General features: G+C 44.0%; 1 protein-coding gene across 1 annotated transcript in view; it reads right to left on the bottom strand.

Moving 5' to 3' along the window:
* The window catches only part of LOC113406562 (receptor-interacting serine/threonine-protein kinase 4-like), a 36,640-nt gene that overhangs the window by 16,999 nt on the left and 5,974 nt on the right, over positions 1 to 13,667 (bottom strand). Inside the window, exon 2 of the mRNA XM_026651875.1 lies at positions 3,211 to 3,502. Within this exon, the coding sequence (XP_026507660.1) occupies positions 3,211 to 3,502 (292 nt within the window). The remainder of the gene's footprint in view (positions 1 to 3,210; positions 3,503 to 13,667) is intronic.

Genomic DNA, 13,667 nt, shown 5'->3' with positions numbered 1-13,667 from the left:
AGAAAAGAAAAGAAAAGAAAAGAAAAGAAAAGAAAAGAAAAGGACTAGTACATCCAGGGAAAGTGATCTGAAACTGATATTTAGTGGGAGGAGAAACCTGGAAAGCGGTAATGCTGAAAAAGACCTAGGAGCAGTAGCTGTGAGAAAGTTGAGAGTAGGTACTGCAGCACAAGAGGCCAATGCACTTTATGGATGAACATGAAGAGGCATCAGATCTTCTCGAATGGCTCTTTATGGCAGCATCTGAGATATTGCATTTGTTCCTGGGCACCTAATTACTAGACATACTGGAAAAATCACAGAGAATGCAGAGAAGAGTTCTTTCAAACCGTCCAAATCATAAGATTATCAAGAAAGATTGCCAGAGCCAATTATGTCTAGCTTGGCTAAGTGAAAAGTGGAGACAAAGACTACAGTCTATATTTGAAGGGGGCAAACACTAAGCAGAGAGAGGAATTATTTAGATTGGTACAAGTGGGAACAACAACAAGGAGTAATGGGTCAGAATTAAGACAGTGAAAATATAGGCTGAATATCAGGAAAAGATTCTTGATAGTGAAGCTTATTAATATGTGGAATCATCTTCCCAATGGAAGTATTGGAAAGACCCATTGCTTGAAACTGAACAAGACACTAGAAAAAGTAGTATAGGAAAACAGTCCTGCATGAGCAGAGAACTGGACTAGATGATCTACTGGGTCTTTTCCATCTCTAACTTTAGGATACTTGTAAATAACTGCATGAACTAAAAAAAAAATGCTTAGCAAAGCTTTACCATAAATATATTATTTAAAGATGACAAGACAAGACATCACCTTGAACTCTTTGAAATAGATTTCTTATATTCATTTGTTTCCGGCTGTGGTTTACACCACCCTGTTAATTATGCCTCAATAATAAAATTAAACAAAAATACTATGCAACACCCCAGAGACAACTTTATTGTACAAAAGCATCCACTTGATGACTAATGCAACAGGGCTGCACAGAAGTTATCATCCCTGCATAGAATTTTTAAAATAAATATTGTGCTTGTAAAGACAGGTGTGGTTTTTATTTTAGAAAGTGGAAGGACATACAGGAACATTTCCTATTTACTGCATTTGGGAGCTGTTTTGTTTCCTGGCTTAAGGACACATACTTTGTAAAGAACTTTTTCCCCCAGAACACGAATCTACTCTTCTTTTGCAGCCTGCAACTGTTTGTTCACTCAGGGCAGGCTACACTTGCAGATGTAGAGCGCTGTGAGTTAAAGCAGCCCTCGGAGAGCGCAGTAGGGAAAATGCTGCAGTGTGTTCACACTGTCAGCTGCAAGCGCACTGGCTTGGCCACATTTGCGGCACTGGGAGCAGTGCATTATGGGCAGCTATCTCACAGAGCACCTCTTCCCATTCTTTGGAGTCTTTCGGCCAGTGATAACAAGGACGGCTGAGATCTCAAGGTTGCATCTCTAAAGCCAAAATGCAACACTTAACAGAGGCAACATTGTTCACACCAGACAGAGCAATGATTCGCCCATACTTAAAGACAAGCACAGTCTACACAATAGCAGAATTTGCCCATCCCAAAGTGAGCGCACATAACCCACAGGAGCCCCAAAATGGTGAATAAGTACAGGGGCAAGAGGGACTGATTGTTTCATGGCCATACTGTCCTCTGGGTTTCTGTGCCTTGGGGAAAGCTAACAGCTGCAGGGGGGCCCCTATACTGACCACTGTCCCCACATTTTCCACAGGAGTTTGTCCTGGAAGATATCTCGCTGCTGAGGGTTACCTGGGAAGCAAGGGAGGGTCTTCTACTGCAATGCGGCTTCCGCCCTGGCCCATATGCAGCTTGCCTGTGTGCCATGGAACAGTGGCGTGGACATGTTAGCCTGACTGATACAAGGAGCACAGTAGCTTTCCCAAGGAACCTGTGCAAGTGCATGCCCAGCTTCTGCAGGAGACCTTTGAAGAGATCACTGAGGCCGATTACCGCAATGTGAGAGAGCACATCAACGCCCTATTCCACCACAGCTAGAACATATACAGAGCTGGCCCAGTGCACCACTCATGTTCGCAGCATATAGACAAAGATCTGCTTCGGTCAGGAACAGTAAGGAGCTGTGCATGAGCGTGTCTTTTAAATGACTTTGTAATTATTTATTTACCATTTAAGAGTTGGGTTCATTCCAAGGTAAAGAACTCAAAAGGAGCTGACAGACTAGAACAAGCTGTTTATCCATTTGGGGGAGCAGGTCACCACTTCGATACAAGATACACGTGACCACCAAACAAGGGGCTAAATCCTGCACCCTTGAAGATAAGAGTTTTGCCACCAACTTCAGCAGGGGTGGGATCGGGCCCAAAACTAGAAAACAAGCACTGAGCTCAAATTCCAAACAGAAAGAAAGCCCACATTTTTAACAGAGTGGATGACAGGACTAGAAAAATCCACCTCAAATGGTCACGACTTGGCTGATGAGTGGGAAATTAAGCAAAAGAAGAATTTCTTAACACTAAGCCCATGAAAACCTCCGAGTGAACATTATGATGGGTGTGGCTGGTATGATGGGAGGTTCACTTTTCACAGTATCAACTCCTAGCAAACCAGTTGGGGGGAGGAGGGGAAAGAGCACCTCCAGGAATTCAGTCATTCCTGCGGATTCCAGCCCGAAGCCTGCTAATACTGACTAGACTTGGGTGTGCATGGAGAGGCCCCAGATGGAATAGGGCTGCTAAGTGGGTGCTGTGGAAGATCTTGGAACATACACAAATGACTTAGAAGTCATCCCTCCAAGGGCCACATCCCTTTTCCCTCCATGTTTATAGCCTTATCCCCCATCACAGGAGTGAACTATTTGCTAAAGACCTAAAAGCCAGAGTTTTCTACTAAACTTTGACCCTGCTATTTTTTAACTGATCGAGCCCTAGATCTACTGTAACTGGTCTCTTCTTCAGAGGGAGACCTTTGAGCCTGTACCGAGCCAGTTGTGCAACACTTCAGAATAGGGCAGGGGAAAAGAGAGGATTACTAACTAAACCCAAAAAGCAGGTTTCACATGGTACAAATCAGGCTTAGAAGTATTTATTTTGAACCCTCTGGGCACAGTTTTGCTCTCATATACCTGTACAACTCCCTTTGAAATCAGCAGAAGTCATGCAAAGATACTGTTGGGCAGAAGTGAGACTTAAAAGCACACTCAAGTAGGGGGTACACCCCAGACATTACCTTCACATGGTAATGAGCATCCAGCAGGATGTTGGCAGGCTTGAGGTCCAGATGGAGTAGTGGCGGGGACATGCAGTGCAGGAAGTTCATACCCACAGCTGTCTCATGGATAATTCGGAAGCGTAGCTCCCATGGCAGCGGTTCTGAGGCCAGGAGCTTTTCCAGTGATCCTGTCTCCATGTATTCCATGACCAAGCCAACAGGTTCTTTACAGATGCCATACACAGGAAGAATGTAACGAAACTTTGCCATTTCCATCTTCTTGGCTTCTTCCAATAGCTCTATACGCTCCCTAGATGAAATAGAACATACCATACAGGGTTCAATGGTCATACACAAGACATTCATACAAACAGTTACCTCGTTCTGACAAAGTACCTTCGCACATTAGCTCACAGCACTGAATAATGCTGTTAGTAATCCTTACTTGGTTGAGCCTCAGATGATGTCCAGTATCCACAATTAGTGTTAAGTCCATTTGTCCACTGATTACATGCACAGCACTTGCTTTTAAACAGAGCACATTTAATGCTTAGATTTACCAGAATCATAACCCTCTTGGCTATTAAAATCATTAGCCTTTTGTGAATCATAAGACAAGCTCATTTCTAATTGTGATAGGACAAGATTGCTCAGATTGCCTTGCTACACATAAGTAACCAAAGCTATATTAGGTCTGGGGACAAAAGCCTCAAACTAGTTCCTTCGAGAGGGGAGTTTTTCCAATTAGATGACCAAGTCCAGTTTGTTACTACAGTCCTCCAGCTCTAGCTAGCACTAAAAATGTTGACCTTCATTTTAAATTAGCAGGCCCAGTTGGGCAAGTATCTAATGTATCCAGACTTGTCGCCACACTGTGTAACACAAGCATTATTCACAAACCATGTGCGGTCTGACCCCATGAGTTGCTCCTTTTAAAGTAAATGGGAGTTGAGGCCATTCACTACCTCCCAGAACAAGATCCCACACTGCAAGCAACAAGGCAGAAGACTTACTGCTGACTTCACAATCTAGTCATTCATATTTGTTTACCTGAAGTTAAGACCAAATCTGACAATACAAGGGCCCCCGTTCTAAGTTTTATATAAAGGACAGAACCAGAAATAGAGAGGATCACCTATTAGGAAGGAATACAACCAAAAATTAACAATAGGACAACAGACTGTGCAACTTTGGCTCATGGGTAACAATAAAACCAGGTTGCTTCTGTTCTCCAAGCAACAAAAAGAGGTATAAAAGTCATATATCATCAGAAGCTCTTGTTCCATGCAAGCCCTTGCAACATATGAGCTATCCAAGTTGGGAGGACTTTAGCTGCACTTAGGAGTGAAAGTTTGAGTTCAGTAATGTCTAAATGAAACATCTTATGTTCTTAAAACCTTTATGAAGCATTTTGGAAGATGGGCTATAAAAAAAAAATGCAAGAATAGGTAAAACTTCTGCATTTTGGTTCTTCAGCATGGTGGATGTGAAGCACTAGTTTCCCCTTAAAATGCAATGAAAACGTGGACTTAATAAAAAGTGTTTACAAAAAAATTGCACTAAAAACTTTGAAAATTGTTAAAATGCAGAAAATTCCTACTAAGGCTGTGTCTCCACTGTGACTTTCAGCACTAAAACTTTAGAGTCATTCACAGGTGGGGGGGGGGGGGGGGGGAGGAGAGAGGGGGAAAAAATAAAAAAATACCACACCCAAACCCTGAGCAACAAAAGTTTTAGCATTGAAAAGCGCCATTAGAGACAGCACTTTATCGCCAGGAGCCGCTCTCCAGGCAATAAAGCTACCACGTGGGGTGGTTTTTTTTTTTTTTTTTTTTTTTAAATCGCTGGGAGAGCTCTCCCCTGGTGATAAAGCATGAGTACACTGCCCATGTCACAGCGTGGCCTCGCTGTAACATGGGCAGTTTAGACATACCCTAATTCTTGTGTGGTTCGTCACTTCAGTCAATTAGAACCAGCAGGTCTGATAAATGCCCAGGGCCAGATCCCAAGCTGATGGAAGTCAGCAAAGGTCTGTTGACTTTAACTGAAAAATACCACAATTTATATGATCCGATGATTTGGTCCTAAGTGTGTTGCACACCTTATGAAGCTATTATATAGAACCTGACTTATCACATGATTCAACTACTACTCAGAAAAGTTAAGTGCTGATAGAGCTTATAAAGAAAATCACAAAGAAACTTTGCTACTTCTTATGCTCTGATCTGAAGTGCAAGGAATGGAAAGTTCCATGGAATTCCACAGCAAACGCCATAGCTGCCAATGCAACCGTGTAAAATTTGAAAAAAGGTATGGAGTTGAGCAAGATCTAGCCCACTACTCTTCTAGAGTAGGAATTTAATGATCCTCTTCTGTGCTAGAGGAATTTATTCTGCTAGGAAAAGGACAGTTACGCTATGAAACCAGTTTAACAAAATCAAGATGATCTGCTGAACACTTACTGTGCTCCAAGTATTTACCCACTGATTTTATGAATCAACTTCGTAACAAAAACAAAAATAAGGTAAAAGGTGGTGTTTTACACTGTCCAGCATATCACACTATAAGGCTGTGTTGAACCAAGCATTCAGCTAAGTGAGCCATGTGACTCTCATTCTCAGTGAGCTCTGGGAGGAAGTTTGGGTGTCGGGTGCGGGCTCTGGGCTAGGGCAGGGCGTTGGGGTGCGGCAGGAGTCAGGGGTGCGACGTTTACCTTGGGCGGCGCAGCTCCCAAAGAGACCAGCACACCCCTCTGGCAGCGGCTCCTAGGTGGGGGGTGGGGTCCACAGGACCGGGGGGTCTCTGTGCTCTGCTCCCTACAAGCGCCACCCCCACAGCAGTTCCTGGCCAATGGGAGCTGCGGAGTCGGTGGTCGGGGCGGGAGTGATGCAATGCACGGAGAGACACACACACACACACACCCCAGGGGCCGCAGGGACATGCCAGCTGTTTCTAGGAACGGTGTGGCATAGAGTGAGGGAGGCAGTGTGCGCAGGGAGCCGCCTTACCCCTGCTGCTGGCACGTCTCTGCGTGCCCCTTGGGGGGAGGGGGCAGCGGGTCTCCGTGCGCTGCTTGGGACAGGAGCAGTGCACCCCCCCACACCAGGGGTACGCAGAGATGTGCCAGGTAGCCTGCCTGCCTGAGCCCTGCTGCGCCACTGGCCGGGACTCATGGGCAGGTTGTCAGATATTTGTCCTGCATTTTGGGGGTCTCCCTGTCATGGTCAATCTGCCTCTGGACCCAAGCAAGATAAACATCCGCTACAAAATTAAACAATGCTTCTTAACACATTTCAGATGCTAGCCATCAACTTACAAACTAAGCCTTGAGGCTTTAGCATTTTTCAATTGAAGATCTTAACATTTTATCTTGACGTATTTCTCCACACTCTGGGGCAGGAAAAAATTCTATTGGGTCGTTCATGGGAAATGTATGTGAATCAACATCAGTCATTAAAATTAAAGATGCAGCTGGTAACTCAAAATCCTGTCTAGCAGACATAACAATCTGGTGTGGTACTGTTGAGTGACTCGCAGTTAGCAGGAAGGACACTAACCTAATAGAATTCCAATTCTAAAAACTTGGCTATGAGATTTTGGGGGGGGGGGGGGGGGGGGGAGAGAGGAAGGGGGGGGGGGTGTGTGGGTGGGGGGGGGGGGGGTTGAGACGAAGGAAGGAAAAGCCAGAGTGAGAGGAAGGAACCTCTCCTCTATTATCCATGTTGGCTCTTGTTGCTGCCTTCAGCAATTTTCCTTTGAAATAATTGCCTCTGTAGACAAGCACGGAGGCTGCTCTTTGGCATGCTGGAAGGGAGCTCCCATGAACAGAACAACCAACTCCTTGCCCTCAAGCCACATACATAGCCAGCATAATTCATCAGGCTTGAGCTAGCTTTGGAGTCTAAGAGGTGTAAAATCTGTCTGAACACTCCAAGGTGGTGAGTTAGCAAGAATCATCCAGCAACCACTTAACCATGTAAATGGAGCCACTGAGACACATTCACAAATATGCGGTTTCTTGGTTATGAAGGGGGCTGAAGTTACAGCAAGATCAAAGATTCTGCCTTCCACCTCCTCCCCTACATGAGAGTAACCTCCCTGTATAGTTAGTGCTCAAAATGTTTTTTTAAAAGTGACTAGTGGATTTGGGTGCCCAACTTGAGAAGCCCTAAAGGATTTTCAGAGGGTAGGTGCATTTCAGCATTTCCTGAAAATAAAGTGCCTAAAAGGGTCTCTCAGTGCACCCAAAATCATTAGTCAGTTTGAAAATCTTGGGCAGTGTTTATAGTTAGCCCATTAATCCAAACAATTTCTTTTCAATAACAGCAGTCAAAGATGAGAGATCTTTAACTAGTCCTTCTTTCTGAATGCCCATCAAATTTTGCACTTTCAGAATACAATCCTCAGTGTTCTTAAAGTAAAGTACTTATCACCTGGATATCCAGGTGCTAATACTATTGCAGAGAGAGAGAGAGAGAGAGAGAGAGAGAGAGAATGTGTGTGTGAGTTATATAAATTGGATTTAAATTTTTTAAACCCATCAAGAGGTTTTTTTATACATGCTCTTAGTTATTCAGCTAGACATTCAGTACAAGTTGCTGGGGAACACCACCACTGTTAAATGCACCTACGTAAAGAAACAATGTTCTAATTGATGTTATTTAATCCAAGGGCACAAGACTATTTCCAATTTATTATTACCCCCATCAGCTGCAATAGTCTACATTACAACTTGAGAGATCAATCATTATCCCACCACAATGATCTTCTCTACTCAGTGTTGTGTGTTGCTTTGTCTCCCCACATGCTGGTCACTAGTGGGGGTAGAATAAGAAATGAGCTTCCATTAAGGATTCTCTCACATAATTCCAGTTAGTATATATTTTATAGTACTGCTCAAAATTATATTTTTTTAAATTCGGTGTTCTGTAACTAGGACCACCCCAGCAGAATGCACTGTATCAGAAGAATATACACCTCTACCCCAATATAACGCGACCCGATATAACACGAATTCGGATATAATGTGGTAAAGCAGTGCTCCGGAGGGTGGGGGGGGCTGCGCACTCCGGTGAATCAAAGCAAGTTCGATAGAACGCGGTTTCACCTATAACACGGTAAGATTTTTTGGCTCCCGAGGACAGCGTTATATCAAGGTAGAGGTGTACTAGCAGATGGGCTAGCTTCAGCTAATTAGATAAATATGCATACTGCTTAAAGGTCTACTCTAACAACTTGGACCTTTGGCATACCTAAAAAGCTTGTATCTGATTTGCCTAAAGATCTTTTTCAAGATATCAATTAGAGGTATCAACTCTGACGTCACTTCATTCTTTGAATTTTATTTTTTTGCAACCCACTCCAAAAGGAATGAGGCTGTGTCAAATGCCTCCTCTATCACAATACAGACCCTCCCTCAAAAACACACAAGAGACAGACCCAGATGTTAATTGACATGTTCCCACAAGGGCTGATCAAAACCAGAAGTGATCGGCAGTGATTTGAAGAAACTTGATAACCCATTGTTCAGTTTTGTAAGTCCCCCCTCCCAGTCTTCTTACAAAGACAACCTAGATTATTTCCCTGGTATTGTAGTCAGTATGAAAGCCATTTGAGAACCTCTATATTGGCATTTATCTCGTTTTGTTATGCTCCAAGGATTGCACTCTGAGGAGGAATACAATTTTAACATTGACCAAGTAATCCTTGCGGTTATGCATTTCCTGAGAGGAATCTAAACAAAGTTAACTATTACTCCAGACATAGATAGTGATCCACAGGGAAGTCAGAAAGAAGCGGGGACAGGGGGATAGCTCAGTGGTTTGAGCATTGGCCTGCTAAACCCAGGGTTGAGAGTTCAATCCTTGAGGGGGCCACTTAGGGATCTGGGGCAAAATCAGTACTTGGTCCTGATAGTGAAGGCAGGGGGCTGGACTCAATGACCTTTCAAGGTTCCTTCCAGTTCTAGGAGATAGGATATCTCCATTAATAATAATAATTAATGGAGATATTATCTCTGGACAACTTCCTGAGCAAAACAGCTGGAATGCTCTCAGGCAAGGAGAGACCCGTCCCATTTACAAAGAATTCCACCACACAACTCTCTAGCAAGTAATATCATCAGAACAAACTGTCACTGGCTGAGCAGTGATCTAGAAGCAGGACAATTACCTAGCATCTTTTCAAATCTGGGTTTTACATACTAATCCTTTCAACTGTGTCATGTGACAGTACCCACTTCTGACACGTGCGGCTTCCGCTGCTCATTTCCACCAATTTTCAGCAGTACAAGGTTTTGAAGGACACTTATGGTTGAATATATGGTATTACTAACATCTTATTGACCCTCAAAATGGAATGCAGACAAGGTAGATAATACTTTTTTTATTGGGCTACCACATATTTGCGGCCAAAAAGATTCCTTCATTCATGTTAATATAGTTCTCAATCCATTCTACACTGGCAGACTCAAACACTGTTGACCATACTGGCTCACTATGGCATTGTAACTAACCCCCCCTCCCCCAAACTTAGAGGTAGTTAAAGATGGGAGACTGAACCTTTTATAGGTAAGTGAGAGAACATTAGCTAGGGCATTTAGGTTCTCTCCAACTCTTCTCAAGGAGTATTACATGAGCATTGAACGTATACCCACACATTCAGCAGAGATTGACAGAAAGGAGCTTTTTTCATGAAGCTGACTTTTACATCCAAGCAACAATGCAGCATTCTCTACCAGTAGGATGTTTCTTAGTACTATGAGGATCCCACTGTAGGATGTGTGGAGGGGGGAGGGGCAGGGGGGGCGCGTTAACTGAGAAGGTTCCTTTTCCCCCAGAATCCACCACAAGGAGTCAGATACCAATACATTCAGTCACAAAGTCCCCTTTCATGACCTTTACGTACACAACCTAGAATGGGAATGAGATATCTTCAATAAACAAGTGCATATAACAACTTCTGGATTTCTCCCTGCAGGTTTGTTCCCCTTTGCCTCGGATATCCCCATATAAAAGCCATTCTAGGCACAGGGCTAATAAACTTGCTTTGTCCACCACTAGTCCTTCAGATTAGCTTGCTTTACTTCTTTCTGGTGCATACCCTCTTTTGGTGCTCTTGCTTGGGCTTCCATTGGTCCTCTCCCCTCTTTAGAGAAGAAAGTCAAATAGGTGAGGAGGGTGGGGGGAGAAAAAGGTCTGTATAACTAGATAGCTCAGGGATGTAGATTTTTCACACCCCTGAGCATAGGGTGACCAGACAGCAAATGTGAAAAATCAGGATAGGGGAGGGGGCATAATAGGAACCTATATAAGAAAAAGACTCAAAAATCGGGACTGTCCCTATAAAATTGGGACATCTGGTCACCCTACCTGAGCAACAGTAGTTATACCAGTGGTTCCCAAACTTTTGTACTGGTGACCCCTTTCACACAGCAAGCCTCTAAGTGCAACCCGCCTTATAAATTAAAAACCACTTTTTTATATATTTAACACCATTATAAATGCTGGAGGCAAAGTGGGGTTTGAGGTGGAGGCTGACAGCTCGCAACCCCGCCATGTAATAACCTCGTGACCCCCTGAGGGGTCCTGACCTCCAGTTTGAGAACCCCTGAGTTATACCAATACAGGGCTGTAGTGTAGACCTGGCCTAAGTGACAACAGATAATTAGCTAGACAGAGGATTACAAGTAAACAATGAGACAGTATTGATCAGCATTATAGGCTGTGATCTCAGCACATCAGCAGCCTAGTTGTCAAGTTTTTTTGAAGGCATTGCGGCAAAATGTTGGAAATGCAAACACTGAAGCACTGAGAACCTGAAAGTGAAACTGACTTCATATATTTTCACCTTACAATATGCAAAGAAACAGTGAGGAATAGAAATGAATATCCAATGTAACAATCTAAAAAGATGTTAATACAGGCTGAGGTTTTAAGATCTAGCTAGGAAATGCATCAGCTTTGAAAGGCTTAACCAATCAATACAAATGCAACTTTCATTTACAAACACATTTTTCAAGTTAAGAGCATCCATTTAATTGTTTAACTACTTTGAAATCACTGGATGAAAGATGTTATCCAATTGCGAAGTATAATATTAAATATGAAGACCAATTTATTGAAAACTCATTAAGTTAAGAGATTTCCCCATGTCGGACCAGGAGACAATTTTATTTATTGTTTCAGATTCCTTAAATCTGAAATTTGAATATTGCTTCTCTCCAAACTCCTGAGCTCCTGGAGAGAATAAAAGCAGTAGCAGGTTGAGTAAACGAAAGTGACAGTCCTTTAGCCTAATCCAATATTGCAAACAAAACAGGTCTAGCAAATTTGCCAATTCTAAGAGTTATTTTCACTTCAGTTGAACACAAAATAAAAAAGCCTAAGCAATTGTTTGAGTATACCTAACCAAATTTACCCTTTAAGTTTTTTGGTGTTCTCTTTTATTGAATCTGCAACTTTTTGGCCTATTTTAATCTTAATTCTTTTATTCTGACCTAATAATTACCATGTCAGGACACCACTTGGTGCAGGAGACCATGGGCTTCCACCCAAAACAGGGCTACCCACTTCTTGTCTCCTCTCTCCATGCAGATCCTGAGCCCGCAGAATCTTCTCTCTCCCTTCCTAGGAATCGCAGAGTGCCATGGAGGTGGCTGGCAACCCTTCTCACAAGAGAGGAGAGCGCTCTTTGCACAGAGGGTCCACACCATACACTGATCCTGGGGGGGCAAAAATCTGGCCTAGAACAGTTGCAACACTCCACCAAAGGGTACGTCTATACTTACCTCTGGGTCCGGCGGTAAGCAATCAATCTTCTGGGATCGATTTATCGTGTCTTGTCTAGACGCGATAAATCGATCCCGGAAGTGCTCGCCGTCAACACCGGTACTCCTGCTCCACGAGAGGAGTACGCGGAGTCGACGGGGGAGCCTGCCTGCTGTGTCTGGGCCCGCGGTACGTTCGAACTAAGGTACTTCGACTTCAGCTACATTATTAACGTAGCTGAAGTTGCGTATCTTAGTTTGAAGTGGGGGGTTAGTGTGGACCAGGCCTAAGTGCCCTATACCATGTTACATCTAAGCTAGGGCCTTGTCTACAGAAGAACCATTTTTAACTGAACAAATTTGTTCCCTAATGAGGGCATGAGACAACCAGAATAAAAGGAAACAAAATGGAGCACAAGAGACAGCTGACCCTATCTGGGAGATGGGGGTCTGTCTTCTTCTATTGCCAAGGAATACACTGTCCTCTTTCCCAGGGGATGTGCCCCTAACCACACACAGACCCCAATCCTGCAGACTTGTGCATACCAGTCCAGTGAAGCAAAGCCACATTAAGCAGATTTAATGCTTAACAGCAGCTCTCAGAAGTGGCTGTAGCTAGCACAGTTTACAGCTATAACAAAACAGCACCCGAGGTCCCATCCAGACTGTAAAGTCAACCATGCAAACTAACCCGGTTACAACATGGTAAATCTGACCTAGTTAAAATATGGCTTGGTCTTGAAGCTGGATGGGAACAGATTCTGCAGTAGCCACACCCTAACCCTACCCATGTCACAATCAGGTCCCTCAGCACAATGGGTTTTACCAGGAAAATGGGACAAAAGAAGCTCCACCTCACATCCTGCTCCTTCCTCATTGGCACTTTGAATGGAAAGTGCCAGAGCACTTCCCATTCAATGCCGCCTTTTGTTGACCTCTTGAGCAGCAGCAGGTGGAGCCCATCAGCAGCACAAGCCAACACATGCCTGATTAAGGCAGGGCAGAATACTTTGGCAATGGCTCCCAGCTAATAGGCAAAAGCCATACTGAATTGGAGCTAATGCAATATTCTTAGCCTGCTTCAAGTGGCAAGGCAGCATAGCCAGTGTCTGAAGAGGCCAGCCCAGCACAGTGCACACAAGACAAAAGCTGTTGGCCTTGTCCTCATTTAGGTAGGACAATGGCCACATATACACAGGGAAAGTTTAGCAGCTGGGGGTTTGTCTTCACTGTGTTTAATCACAGTCTCTACGTACACTGTTTGCACACCAAGCTAGCATATAGGCTCCATTCACATTTGTTGGCCACTAACTATATTCTAGCCAAGTTTTTAAAAAGTCAGTGTTCTGGCCCATAGCTCTGGCCTAAATTGCTTTTCGTTTAAAACCAGTTTACAGTGGCAGAGCAAACTGTGTGATAAATCCAGTCTGGCCACAGCAGCATTGAAATTGTGCTTAAATGCAAGTATGGTTGTTTATCCTGGGTAGCCCGGGTCAAAAATTTAAGCTCTTAGGGGAGATAATGAGTCAGATAGGGTCTTGCTAATTTAGGGTTACCATATTTGGAGCCTCCTAAAGGAGGACACTCCACCGGGCCCCGGCCCCGCCCCCAGCCCCGCCCACACCCCAACTCCGCCCCCTCCCCTGCTTCCCACGAACATTTGATTCGCGGGAAGCAGGTAAGCTGGGGGGGTGGGGGGGAGGAGGCG

Source organism: Terrapene carolina, unplaced genomic scaffold, assembly GCF_002925995.2.
Source record: "Terrapene carolina triunguis isolate 2854851 unplaced genomic scaffold, T_m_triunguis-2.0 Scaffold31, whole genome shotgun sequence".
NCBI classification, from domain to species: domain Eukaryota; kingdom Metazoa; phylum Chordata; order Testudines; family Emydidae; genus Terrapene; species Terrapene triunguis.
The sequence above is the reverse complement of the archived record's forward strand: the minus strand, read 5'-3'. Positions and strand labels throughout refer to the sequence as shown.